This window comes from Capra hircus, chromosome 19, assembly GCF_001704415.2.
Source record: "Capra hircus breed San Clemente chromosome 19, ASM170441v1, whole genome shotgun sequence".
Classification (NCBI taxonomy): domain Eukaryota; kingdom Metazoa; phylum Chordata; class Mammalia; order Artiodactyla; family Bovidae; genus Capra; species Capra hircus.
The window spans coordinates 13268138-13280279 of NC_030826.1; the positions used below are offsets into that span (position 1 = coordinate 13268138).

The 12142-nt window shown below is 40.0% G+C and overlaps 1 protein-coding gene across 5 annotated transcripts in view; it reads right to left on the reverse strand.

The window, feature by feature from the left end:
• ACACA (acetyl-CoA carboxylase alpha) overlaps nt 1-12142 on the reverse strand; it is a 287918-nt gene that overhangs the window by 204161 nt on the left and 71615 nt on the right. For all 5 annotated transcript variants that reach the window (XM_018064168.1, XM_018064170.1, XM_018064174.1 and 2 more), the window contains one exon: nt 10093-10345. In XM_018064168.1, coding sequence (XP_017919657.1) covers nt 10093-10345 — 253 coding nt within the window. The remainder of the gene's footprint in view (nt 1-10092; nt 10346-12142) is intronic.

Below are 12142 nucleotides of genomic sequence, written 5' to 3' on the forward strand. Positions count from 1 at the left end.
AAAATCCTTAACTTTATTGAGATATAATTCACATACCATATATTTCAGCCATTTAAGGTGTGTAATTCAATGGCTTTTATTATAGTCACAGAGTTGCAAACCATCAGCACAGTCCATTTTAGAACATTTTCATCACCCGCCAAAGAAACCCTGTACTCAGCAGCAGTCAGCCTGAATTTCCCTCAAACCACTCCCCAGTTCTAAGCAATGACTAATCTACTTTCCATCTTTATAGATTTGCCTATTCCAGATATATAAATGGGATGATATCATGTGCGGCTTCTCTCACTTAGCACAATGCTTTCATGTTATAACATGTATCCATACTTCATTTCGCTCTATAGAAAACTTTCCACTGTGTGGACATACCACATTTTGTTTATCCATTTATCAATTGATGGGTATTGGGTTGTTTCCACTCGGTAGCTATTATGAATAATGTTGCTGTGAACATTCACATACAAGTTTTTAAGGGAACATATGCTTTCATTTCTCATAGGTAATTAGGAGTGAAATTATTGGATCATATGGCAAATATTTAGTTTTAGAAGAAATTTCCAAATTATTTTCCAGACTGGCTGGAAAACAATTTACATTCATTTACATTCCCACCAACTACCCACAGAAGATCCAATTATTCCATATTCTTGCAAACATTTGGGGTTGTCACTTATCTTTATTTTAGGCACTTTGACAGTTGTATACTAGTATCTTACTGTCTTAATTTGTACTTCCCTAACAGCTAGTGACTTAAAACATCTTTTCACATCTTTATTTGCCTTCTGTACGTCCTCTGGTGACATTTGCTTCTTATTTCTCTCTCCTTATTGAAAATATTATTTATTGACTTATTGTTGTCATACTTTTAACAAATTCTTTAAACATGTTTTCCTTTAGTTCTTTGAATACATTTATGATAGTTGCTTTGAAGACTTGTCTGCTAATCCAGCATCTAAATGCTCAGAGACAGTTTGTGTTGATTTTTTTTTTCTAAATATGGCCTACACTCGCCCATTTCATGTCTCTATGACTTTTAACATACTAAATACTTTATTGTAGCAAGTCTGGATTCTGATTTCTTTCACCCATGAAGACTGCTGCTGTTACTAATGTTTGCTCACTGGTTTTTCGTTCTTCGTTTAATAATTTGCCTGGGCTAAATCTGTGAGATCTGCCTCTCTCAAAAGTGTAGTCGTTACTGTCTCAGTTCATTTTGTGCATGTTTTTATGTTTGAACCTCCTTTCTAGGGATTACTTCTCTACTTGTAAAACTTAATCAGTCAGTGTTTAGGCAGTGGTTACACGCAAACACCTGAAGCCAGTAAGTAAGGCTTTTGCATCCTGTCCATGTGCCCGTGTATGCAGTAGAGTAGCACATTCAAAGTTCAGGACATTTTCAAGTTACGGCCTGGCTTCCACTTTCTGCTGAGCCTTATCACGCCTACTCTGTGCAGCCATGCAGCCTCAACCAGCAATATGCTTATCCCAACCACAAACACACCTCAAGCTAGGAGAGCCGGTAGCCCCCCTCTCTCTTCTGCTGCAGGGATCGTCACTGAGAGCAGGGTACCACCTACTACTCAAAAGGAATATGCTCCCTTCAACTGCAGCAACACCAACACCCATCCTCAGGGCACACCCACAGCAGTAAAACCTCCATGCCAACCAAGCTGAGGGCAGGGAATAGGAATACTCCTGGCAAAAACACCACAGACGCCTACTGTTCTTATGGAATTTCAGCAGCTTTTCAAACATAAACTTTTCTCAGACTGTTGTATGCTTTACAGTTGATCTGAAGGCTGAAATGGTTTTGTCGAGCTTTATAGCTGCTTTTTGGTGTTAAGGATTTGTTCATCTTAACAAATTACAGCTGGAAGTCCTGCTTGTTTTATTTACTCTTGAAATGTAACGTCACAGAATAAAGTGCTAAAGTCTTAATAATACATTTAGTTAATTTTACATACATATACACACATAACCAACCACTCCATTGGGGTACAGATCATTTCCAGAGTCTCAGAAGGATCCAGTGTGCTTTCTTCCCAGTCAACATCTTCCCCAGTGTAAACACTATTCTGAATGCTATCACCATCAATCAGTTTTGCCTACTTCTGAACTTCATATGTATGCTGTCCTACTGCATGTATCTGATCAACATCATGCTCATGAAATCCACCCATGATGTGGCATAGCAGTACTTGGGTTTCACTGTGTCTAACAGGACACTGAGCGACTACTGCATGATTTATCTATTTATTCAACTGATGGACATCCGTGTTACTTACAAATTTTGATTAGACTTGTACTTGGTTTCTGGTGGACAAATGCACTCATTTCTTTTGGACAAATAGCCAGGAATGGCTTTGCTTATTGATAGAGTATGTATGTTTACTGTAAAAGATACTACCCCAAAGTGGTTGTGCCAACTTTTATTTCCATCAGCTATGTGTGAGACTTTCACATACATACATGTATCTCACACCCTTGCTAACACTTGACATTGTCAGTTTTTTAATTTTGGCCTTTTGGGATGGCAATTAATTCACTGTGATTTCTAATTTGCAAATCCCAGATGACTGATAATATTAAACACCTTTTCATAAGCTTATTTGCCGGCTGGGTATCTTCTTTTCTGAAGTTCATGTCTTTTCCCTATATTTCTATTGGATTGAAATGTCTTCAAAAGACATTGAAACATCTTTTTCTTACTGATTTATAGAATTCCGGCAGTGAGATTAATTAATATTTTTCTTTCAGCAACAGAGAACAATTAGGCAAAAAATCATCAAGAATACAGAAAAATAACGCAATTGAAAAACTCAACTGACATGTATAGAAACTGGAAGGCCAAATTACCAGAAGAGAATATCAAAATAGGAGAAAGAATAAGAATTTCACAGCCCAGGCAGCGCTTGAGAAGAACCTTGAAACTTAAAGTCTCCAAAGTATGAAAGGAATTTCACCAGTCAGGGGAAGAGCATTCCAACAAGAAAACCTGAGAGAGGGTTGGGGCAGGAGAAGGAAAGAGAGGGAGAGGGGAGATAGTGGGAAGGGAAGTGGGAGGACTCCAGAGGGAGGGCAGGCAAGCGAGCAGATTTGATGATGCCCTCGAGTAACTGCTGTCTTCTCTTCCTTGCCATCAACTTCGTAAGAGTTGAACTGTTGAAATTCCTGCTCTTTCACCATTTGTTCACTGCTTAATCTCTTGCCATCTGCTAAAGCTGTTCATCTCAGGCTCTCCAGCTCACTCCCTGGTGCTTTCTCTCCAGCTTCCATCACCATTCACCACTTCACGCAACGTCTTCTACCTTTAAATTATCTTCCCCATGGTTCTCCTTCTACCTCACTAATCATTTCCTTGTCCCCTTTTTCCTCCTCCTCTCATCAAAAGGTAGACAGTTCCTTAAGAAACATTTCCCTTCTACCTATCTCCTCTTCCTCACAATGATCCAATCTACTTGCACAACTTTAATTTCAATGCAACAAACTTTATTAAGCATATACTATACCCCCGGCATTGCTTTAAACTCTGAGAAAGTAGTTCTCGGCTCAGGTTTCAGATCAGACTCACCTGGAGAGTAGCAGAAGACCAGAGACTGTAACTTAATTAGTCTGGGACAGGACTCAGGAATCCCTATTTCTTTAAAGCTCTGCAGGTGATTCTATTTCACAGTCAAACCTCAATACTGTGTTCCATTTTGCACATGTCTTAGTGTGACATACACGATCCTTATTGATCTGACCTCTGTCTTACCAACCTCTTCTTCCATTGCACTAACCACCCTGTCCCCCTTATATTCCAGTACTACTCAATGTCTTATAACTGCCTGAACATGCTAGATGTTTTCACAATCTGGTACCTTTACACACGTTGTCAACCCCACCATCTCTACCCTTCCTCCTACACACAAACCTACCTGTTAGCTTGTCTGTTTTATGTTCATCCTTCAAAACCTAGTTCAAACATCTCTGAGACATAACAGATCTCATTAAGCCCGCCATAATAATGATTATAGCTATCATATTACAAATAACATTAGGACCCCGGCCCAATATGTGGCTAGAAAGTCACATGTAACAGGGACCCAGTGAATAGTGCTGTGAGATGATCAGTTTACATCAGAAAGATCGCAATGACCGTGTGGCACTTCCACTGAAGGGGGAAAGAGACCAAAGAAAAAGCTAAAACACTACTGTCATAAGAAATAAGAACAAGAGCGATGGCAGTAACAATGGAAAGAAGGGGACGGATTCAAGAATTATTAGGGGCTGTTTGACAGAAAACAACAAAATTCTGTAAAGCAATTATCCTCCAATTAAACAATAAATAATTTTTTTTTAATTATTAGGGGATAGTGTGAAAAAGAATATGTAATTAGGAATGAGGGATAGCTTGGAAGACCAGAGAAATGGCTATGCCATTAATTAAGACAGACCTAGGGAAGAGGATGTAGTATAAGAAGAACCGGGGTTTACAGCAGGCATGGGGGGAAAACGGGGGGGCAGGGCTATTTAGGGAGTTTGGGACCAACATGTACACACTGCAATGTTTAAAATGGATAACCAACAAGGACCTACTGTTGGCAGCGCACAGGGGACTCTGCTCAGTGTTACGTGGAAGCCTGGAAGGAAGGGGAGTTTGGGGGAGGGAGGGTTCATGTATATTATGTCTGAGTCCCTTTGTTGTTCACCCGAAACTATCACATTGTTAAATGGCTATACTTCAATATAAAATAAAAAGCTACCAAAAAAAAAAAAGAAGAGGGCTGAAGCCAGAAAGCCTTGCAGAAGACCACCGATTAAGGGGCATGTGGGAAAAGAAAGCCTACTGAAGCACCTAAGAGATCCTAATGTTATAATGTATTCTGATAATTTGCTGTCTTCTTTTTCAACAAGTCACTAATCACTGTCTCCAAAAAGCAGGGAGGGTAACAAGATAGATTAAGAAATTTAAGGAATACAATATACAATGTATGGTCGTAGGGGCTTCCCAGGGGGCGCTAGTGGTAAAGAACCCGCCTATCGATGTAGAGACACTGGTTCAATCCCTGGGTCAAGAAGATCCCCTCCTGGAGGAGGGCCGGCAACCCACTCTAATATTCTTGCCTGAAGAATCCATGGACAGAGGAGCCTGGCGGGCTACAATCCATAGGGTCACAAAAAAGTCAGACACAACTGAAGTGACTTAGTGCGTGCACACACACACATGCATGGTCCTAGACTGGGTACCAGTTTGGATGAACCAGGATTTTGGAGTCAACTGAGGAAACTTTAATATGACGTACATATGAGATGAGATGAAAATATATTGAAATACAAAAGTGGAAACTTTTGACAAAAACAGAGATTGTCAAACAGTGTGTACTGGATGATCTCATTTCAGTAGTGAGAAATGCAATGTGCCCATGGGCACAGATAAGGACTCAGAAGACTATACAACAGGGTGTGAGCAGGAGTTATCTCTGGGTGGTGGATAAACAAGGATTTATTTTTGCTTTCTTGTATTTTGTTTTTAATTTTTCTTATTGCTTCTTTGATAAAGCATTCTTTGAAAATATTTTTTTTTTCTAGGACTTCCCTGGCTGTCCAGGGGTTAAGAATCTGCCTTGCAGGGCAGGGGACAGGTGTTCAATCCCTGGTCTGGGAACTAAGATCCCACGTGTCATGGAGCAACTAAGCCCCTGTGCTATAACTACTGAGTCAGCACTCTAGAGCACGTGCTCTGCAACAGAAGTCACTATAATGAGAAGTCGGTGCAGCACAGCAAAGAGGAGCCCCTGCTCGCTGCAACCAGAGAAAGCCTGGGCACAGAAACGAAGAGCCAGTGAGCCACAAATAAATAAATATCAAATACATATATATGTGTATATATTTCCAACTTCTGTCTCTTTTAAATAAGGCTGACATTTAATCAGAGGAAAACTGCTCAGAGAACACCGACATATCTATGACACCCAAGGTGTGAGTTAGGTCTAGCGGCTAACGGTATGAGCCCTGACTGAATTCCATACACAATGTGCTCTGCGACCTCCGGCATGTTACTTAACCTGTGTCTCAATTCCCCACCCTAAATGGTGGGTCATAAAAGTAACATTATTTGGCTCATGGAGATTAACTGTGACACCCACGTAAAGTATGTCAGAGAGTTCGACATGTACTAGTCAAGCACGCGATGATACAGATTCGATCCCTGGTAGGGGAACCAAGATCCCACAGGTCACTGGCCAACTAAACCTGCGTGCCACAACTGAGACCCTAGGCAGCCAAAAATAAATGAGTAAAAAAAAAAAAAAAAAAAAAAGCTTCAAAACTCTCTAGTTTAATGCTTCTGAAGAGTCAAACATGTTATAGGCAATCTCACATGTGAATTCTAAATTTTCTAAGATACTGGTAAAGTTCTTTTCTTTCTAGACCATAAAGGTGATAAAGAATATAACTCACCTTCAAGGAGACCTTCCTGAGTGAATTTAATGACTCTCCCCTTCTTCCATAGCACCAACTACTGTCTTAAACTCCGGCAAGAGCACATATTAGGTTTGATTCATATAGATAAAATGTTGGCCATTTGACATTTGGAATAAACATTTTAAGAAGTTTAAGAGACAATTAAGATGGCGTTTCAAACACATGAATTACAGGATAAAAAATGGTTTAAAGAAATCACAATACCGGCACTTCCCTGGTGGCCCAGTGGCTAAGACTTTGCTTTCCCAATGCTGGGGGGCCCCAGTTCTATCCTTGGGTCAGAGAACTAGATTCCACATGTGACAACTAGAGATCCCACACACTGCAACTGAAAGATCCTGCATGCTACAAACAAGATCTGGCACAAATAAACAATAAAGAAAATTTTTTTAGAAAAAAAGAAGGAAAGAAATCAAAGTACCTTAAGAGGTAAAAGATGCAACTGTGGGGCTTATCTTCTTCCAACCGGACTTCAACCAGTATACTAGTTGACAAAACTGACTGCAATCTTTGTTTGGTTGACAGTGTGATAGGTGGAGTAATCCGGATTTGCACAGCATTGTAAGTAGGCAGAACAGTCTGACCTCAAGTAGCATTTCACAAGGAGCAGAGAAAATGTCAATATCCATACAACCAGAAGCCTCTGTTAAATGCCACCAAACCATACATTAGGTATCAAAATTGAGACACCTATGTTCAGTTTTTAATGGTCTTTCTCTTCAAATGTCCAATACTACTAATGAGGTTCAGAAATAGAGCAACCTAGCTGATATACAGGTCACATAGCCTAGCTCATCTTCTCTAAAAAGAAAAAGCCAACGCACAGTATCTACCATGAGGTCTATATAGACCCACCAAGCTATAATTACTTTCTAAGGGTATTATTTTCAAATGTCTGCTTAGAGAGTGATTTATCCAATCTTTCACTAGAGAATATGTGATGCAAATCATCTCCAACTCTGGGAAAGTCTGTTTCCTTTTCCTGCCTACCCATTCATCACACCCACCAGCCTTCTCACTGAGCACCTAAAATCAAGCCCTAACTTGAAAGAGGGGCCCACTCTCATTCTATACTATGGCAGGTATTTCACTGGGCTTTAGATGACTGCCAGTGAGTGTCTTCTGAGAATGTACCTGCCTCTTCAATCTATATCACCTGTGAAAGATTACGCTGTTCATTCTGGGAGCTAATCCTAAACTCAGCCAGTCTTTATTTAACCTTGGGTTCAAAGGGTGAAAAGGAGTATCTGAATCAATGTCATCATTTTCACAGCTTAGGAATATGAGTCCAAAGAGGTAACACAAATTACCTGCGATCACGTACTTAACTGGTGGCAGATGGCAGAACAGAGTCTTTCTAATATATAAAGTGAATCTGGATCAACTTAAGTTACCCCAAGTGACTTAAATGTACCAACGGAGAACCTGTGCTCTATTTGGAACATTAGCTATCTCAGAAACAAGTAGGAACTGGCACTGTCTCCTTCCCAGGCTGCTGATCACACTTCAATTCATGGTTCCTCCACGAGCTACAGGCATGAGTTTTGCAATGGCAAGGCATGCAAAAAATTATCAGGCACTCATATCATTGACTACACAGTCTTTGCAGTAAGAATCATCAACTTTGGGAATGATTCGGCAACCATAAACTGCCTTGTAATATCATCAGCTGAATATCTTACAACGGAATTTATCTCACCATTGCCAAACACAATTTCCTAACCCAATAAATGGACAGTCTGCTTCACTCGGCCTCAAACTGGACAAATTTCTCAAGAGGCTGTGGGTCTTTACAGATCTAGATTTCTCCCGGTGTTTCTCAACAGGAGCAATATGACATTATGAGAACCATCCTCAGTGTGTTGTGTGTGATTATCCAGGACACGGCAGAAGGTTTAGAATCTCTGGTTCTGTCTTCCAAATGCAAGTAACCCCATGAGTCACAACCCCTACACATCTACAAATGACCTCGGGGAGGAAGATGCCATCCACCAGTATTAGCCTTCAGGCCAATCATTAAGTGAAAATAAAGTAAGAAAAAATGTTTACATAAAGATAAGGACCTGACCTCCTTTCCCTGCCACTAAATACTGACTTTCATTCCTCATTTTTTAGCCCAGAGATTAGATATAATATTCTATTCACTAGCTCCTAAAAACTAGCTTTGTGGGAACTATATAATTAGAACACTTGCATGGTCAGGGAAGTAGGGGAGACAAGTTACTGATATGGAATCAGGGCATCTAACTTTGAATTCCAGTTTTTAGCTATTTAGGCAAGTTCTTTTCCCTCTTCAGTCCTCAATTTTATCACCTATTTAAACAAAAGGCATTAGTCTAAATTCTCTCTCTGGTTCACTGAAGTTTTGGGAATCTGTGAAGTAAAACATCATTAACTTTCATAACTCTTTTCTTTGGACCTCCACGTAGCCAAACATGGGTGACCACTGGTACTCACTACTTCCTCTTTCAGAAGCGAGGACCCCAAATCCCCAGGGATAACCGTAAGCCAGGACAGTCACATTCAGCCAGATCCAGCATACGATTTTACTACAGATTCTGATTCTTAAGTGTATGAAAAGGAGCTGAATTCTTTTACAAGCCATTAATAATGGAAGCACCAAGATAATAACAGCAGCAACACTCACCCTAATTTATGTTTGTCTAAGCTTACCAATAATCTCAACCCTGGATGCATGTTATAATCACTCAAATAACTTAAAGAAATGCCCCAACTCTAAGCCAAGCCAGTATCAAGTGAATCAGAATCTCTGGGGATGGGGCTCACTTCTCAAGATTCCCTAAGAGATTCTTATGTACAGTGAAAACCAAGAACCACTAATTCAGACCCTGTAATCCAAGAAATGCAAAGCAAATGAGCACAAGGTCACATGTTGGTTGCACAAGCAAACATCAATAAATAAGAATAATATAGTGATACTATTTATGGACATTCTCAATTACACCCAGAGAACTACATTTCTAGAGGAAAAGGAGAGTTCTACAACAACCCCTTGTTCCTCAATAAAGACTGGCCTTGGGACTTCGCTGGTGACCCAGTGGTTGAGAATCCACCTTGCAAGGCAGAGGACACAGGTTCGATCCCTGGTCAGGGAACGAAGATGCCACATTCCAAAGGGCAAGTAAGCCTGTGCACCACAACTACTGCGCTTGTGCTCCAGAGCCGTACTCTGTACAGCCAACATAAATTAAAAAAAAAAAAAGAATATAACTTCCTGACATGATAAAGCAGTTCAGAGAAAGATTACTACCAGTTTGCCCATCCCTGCAAAAGTCCTATCAGTCATTGGACAGTTACAACAATGTTAGTCCAAGTAATAGAGACTGAAATTCCTCAGCCTCACTTGCTGAGTCTTGTTGCTAAAAGTCCCCTCCTAAGAAGAATAAGAGAACAGTGAGAGGAAACATTTGGGAAAAGAGGCTTTCAAAAACCTGCACCTCAGGCAAATTTTATCATCTCCCACTTATTCATCAAAACTTTAAGTCCAGTGATGTAGAAAAAGGGGAAATAATCTTGACTCAAAATATTCTTGCTCTCCCTAAAACAAGATCAGTGAAACCAATAGGACAGGTTCTGTAAGAAAAACATTCAGCTTCTCTGACTTACCTCATGTGTAAGGCCAAACCATCCTGGAGGCTCGAGATCCCCAAGTCAGAGAGCGTGTCTGAGCTGACCGAGGCTGGTGACAGAGAGCCCTCCTTCTCCTCCAGCAGGTCGAGCTTCACCAGGTTGCTAATCTCATCCTCCGAGTTATCTTCAGACACGGAGCCAATTATGAATCGGGAGTGCTGGTTCAGCTCCAGAGGTTTGGCCAAGGAAGAAGGTTCATCCATTGTTCCTTCAAAACGAGCCCTCAGAGCTATGGAGAAGACAAAGAATAAGTGAGAAAAACAGGTTATGAATAATAACCTACATCTGAGGAAAGCCACAAGTTAGACCTAATACACCACAGCTGGCAGCTGGAAGCAAGGCAGAGTCTGAGAGCTAGTGTTCTTGGCTATTCTTTTTCAAGGACTTTGCTTTCATTTTTTTCTTAATTCTTTTTTTTTTATTTTGGCCCATACTACATAGCATGTGGGATCCTAGTTCCCTGGGCCAGGGATCAAGCCTCCTGCTTTGACAACACAGAGTCCTAACCATGGACCACCAGGGAAGTCCCAAGAATTTTGCTTTCTAAAAGAAAATTCAGATCATGGGAACTACACCTAAAAAAATTAAAATCAGTTCTCTTTTCCTCAAAGAACATTCTCTCTAAAAACTGTAAGCCATTCCCAATGTCTATAAATTTGGTGATGTCCAGGAACTAATAATTACCAATGGAGAAATCTTTGCAGGCAGGTGAAGGCTGCTTGCTGTGATACTGTGATTTCAGCTGTTAGTATTGGGGCTTCCCCGGCGACTCCAAGGGGAAAGAATCTGCCTGCAATGCAGGAGTCCCGGGTTTGATCCCTGGGTTGGGACAGTGCCCTAGAGAAGTGAATGTCTACCCACTCCAGTATTCTTACCTGGAGAAATCCATGGACAGAGAAGCCTGGTGGGTTATAGACCGTGACGTCACAAAGAGTCGGATACGACTGAGTGACTAACACTGACACTTACTAGAGAGTATGCAGGGTAAGGGTTTGGGGACAGCAATGAGCTTTTGAAACTTGGTGAAGTATACAACTATAACCTGGTTCCAAACATAACACTGTGAGAGACTATGAATTTTATGTAACTGTATATATTTATTATACTTAGGTGAAATAATATATAACAAATTATACATATTTATTATACATAAGTGAAATATATTTATAAATGCACACACATATATAAAGAAAACTAAATGTGTATATATACTACACACTACACACACACACACATATAGTTTGCTTTAAAGCAAATTCCAAATGAGTATTTCTTAATTTAAAAAAATCTTTACTTGATCCCATGAATTTTTTCTTAAAATTACATCTGTTAAAAATTCACCTCAAAATCTCTGTTTGGGGCTCTAATATGCTGACTGCTGACGCTGATAGGGAGAAAGTGAACCTACTATCAAATTTAAAATCTATAATTACAATTACAGAAGTGTTATCTCAATTAGGTATAAGTTTTCTAGATACCGGGCCTTACTAGCCAGGAGTAGATGTTACCAACTGCTAACAAACTAATTACCAAAGATCAAAACATAGCTCAAAGATGATAACAATAATAGAAGCCAAAAGTAAATGAAATAATATTTACTCTGTCATTTCAAAAATCCTATTTTAAAAAGTCAAAACTACACATCAAATTGGTACTGAACAGCTTTACTGCCTGACCAACAATTCTAACTGAGAGAAATGATTCCCAGTTCTGATACTGCAATGCTCTAAGAAAGTTACAATAATAAACTTATTATTAATAACTTCATATGCTATAAACCACTTTGATATATAAAAGTTAGTGTTCTTCGACATTAGACAATAAAACATCAAGATTTTAAAATATTTGAGAATCACCACTAAACATGTTAAAACCACACAGGCACCACCAGCTTTGTGTAAGTTATGAATCAGAGCTTATTCTTTTACAGAAACGAAACAGGATCTGCAAACGGTAGAGCAGTGGCTCTCCACGTGTGGCTGCTGGACCACGGCAGCAGCCACAGCAACCACATCGCCAGGGCTCT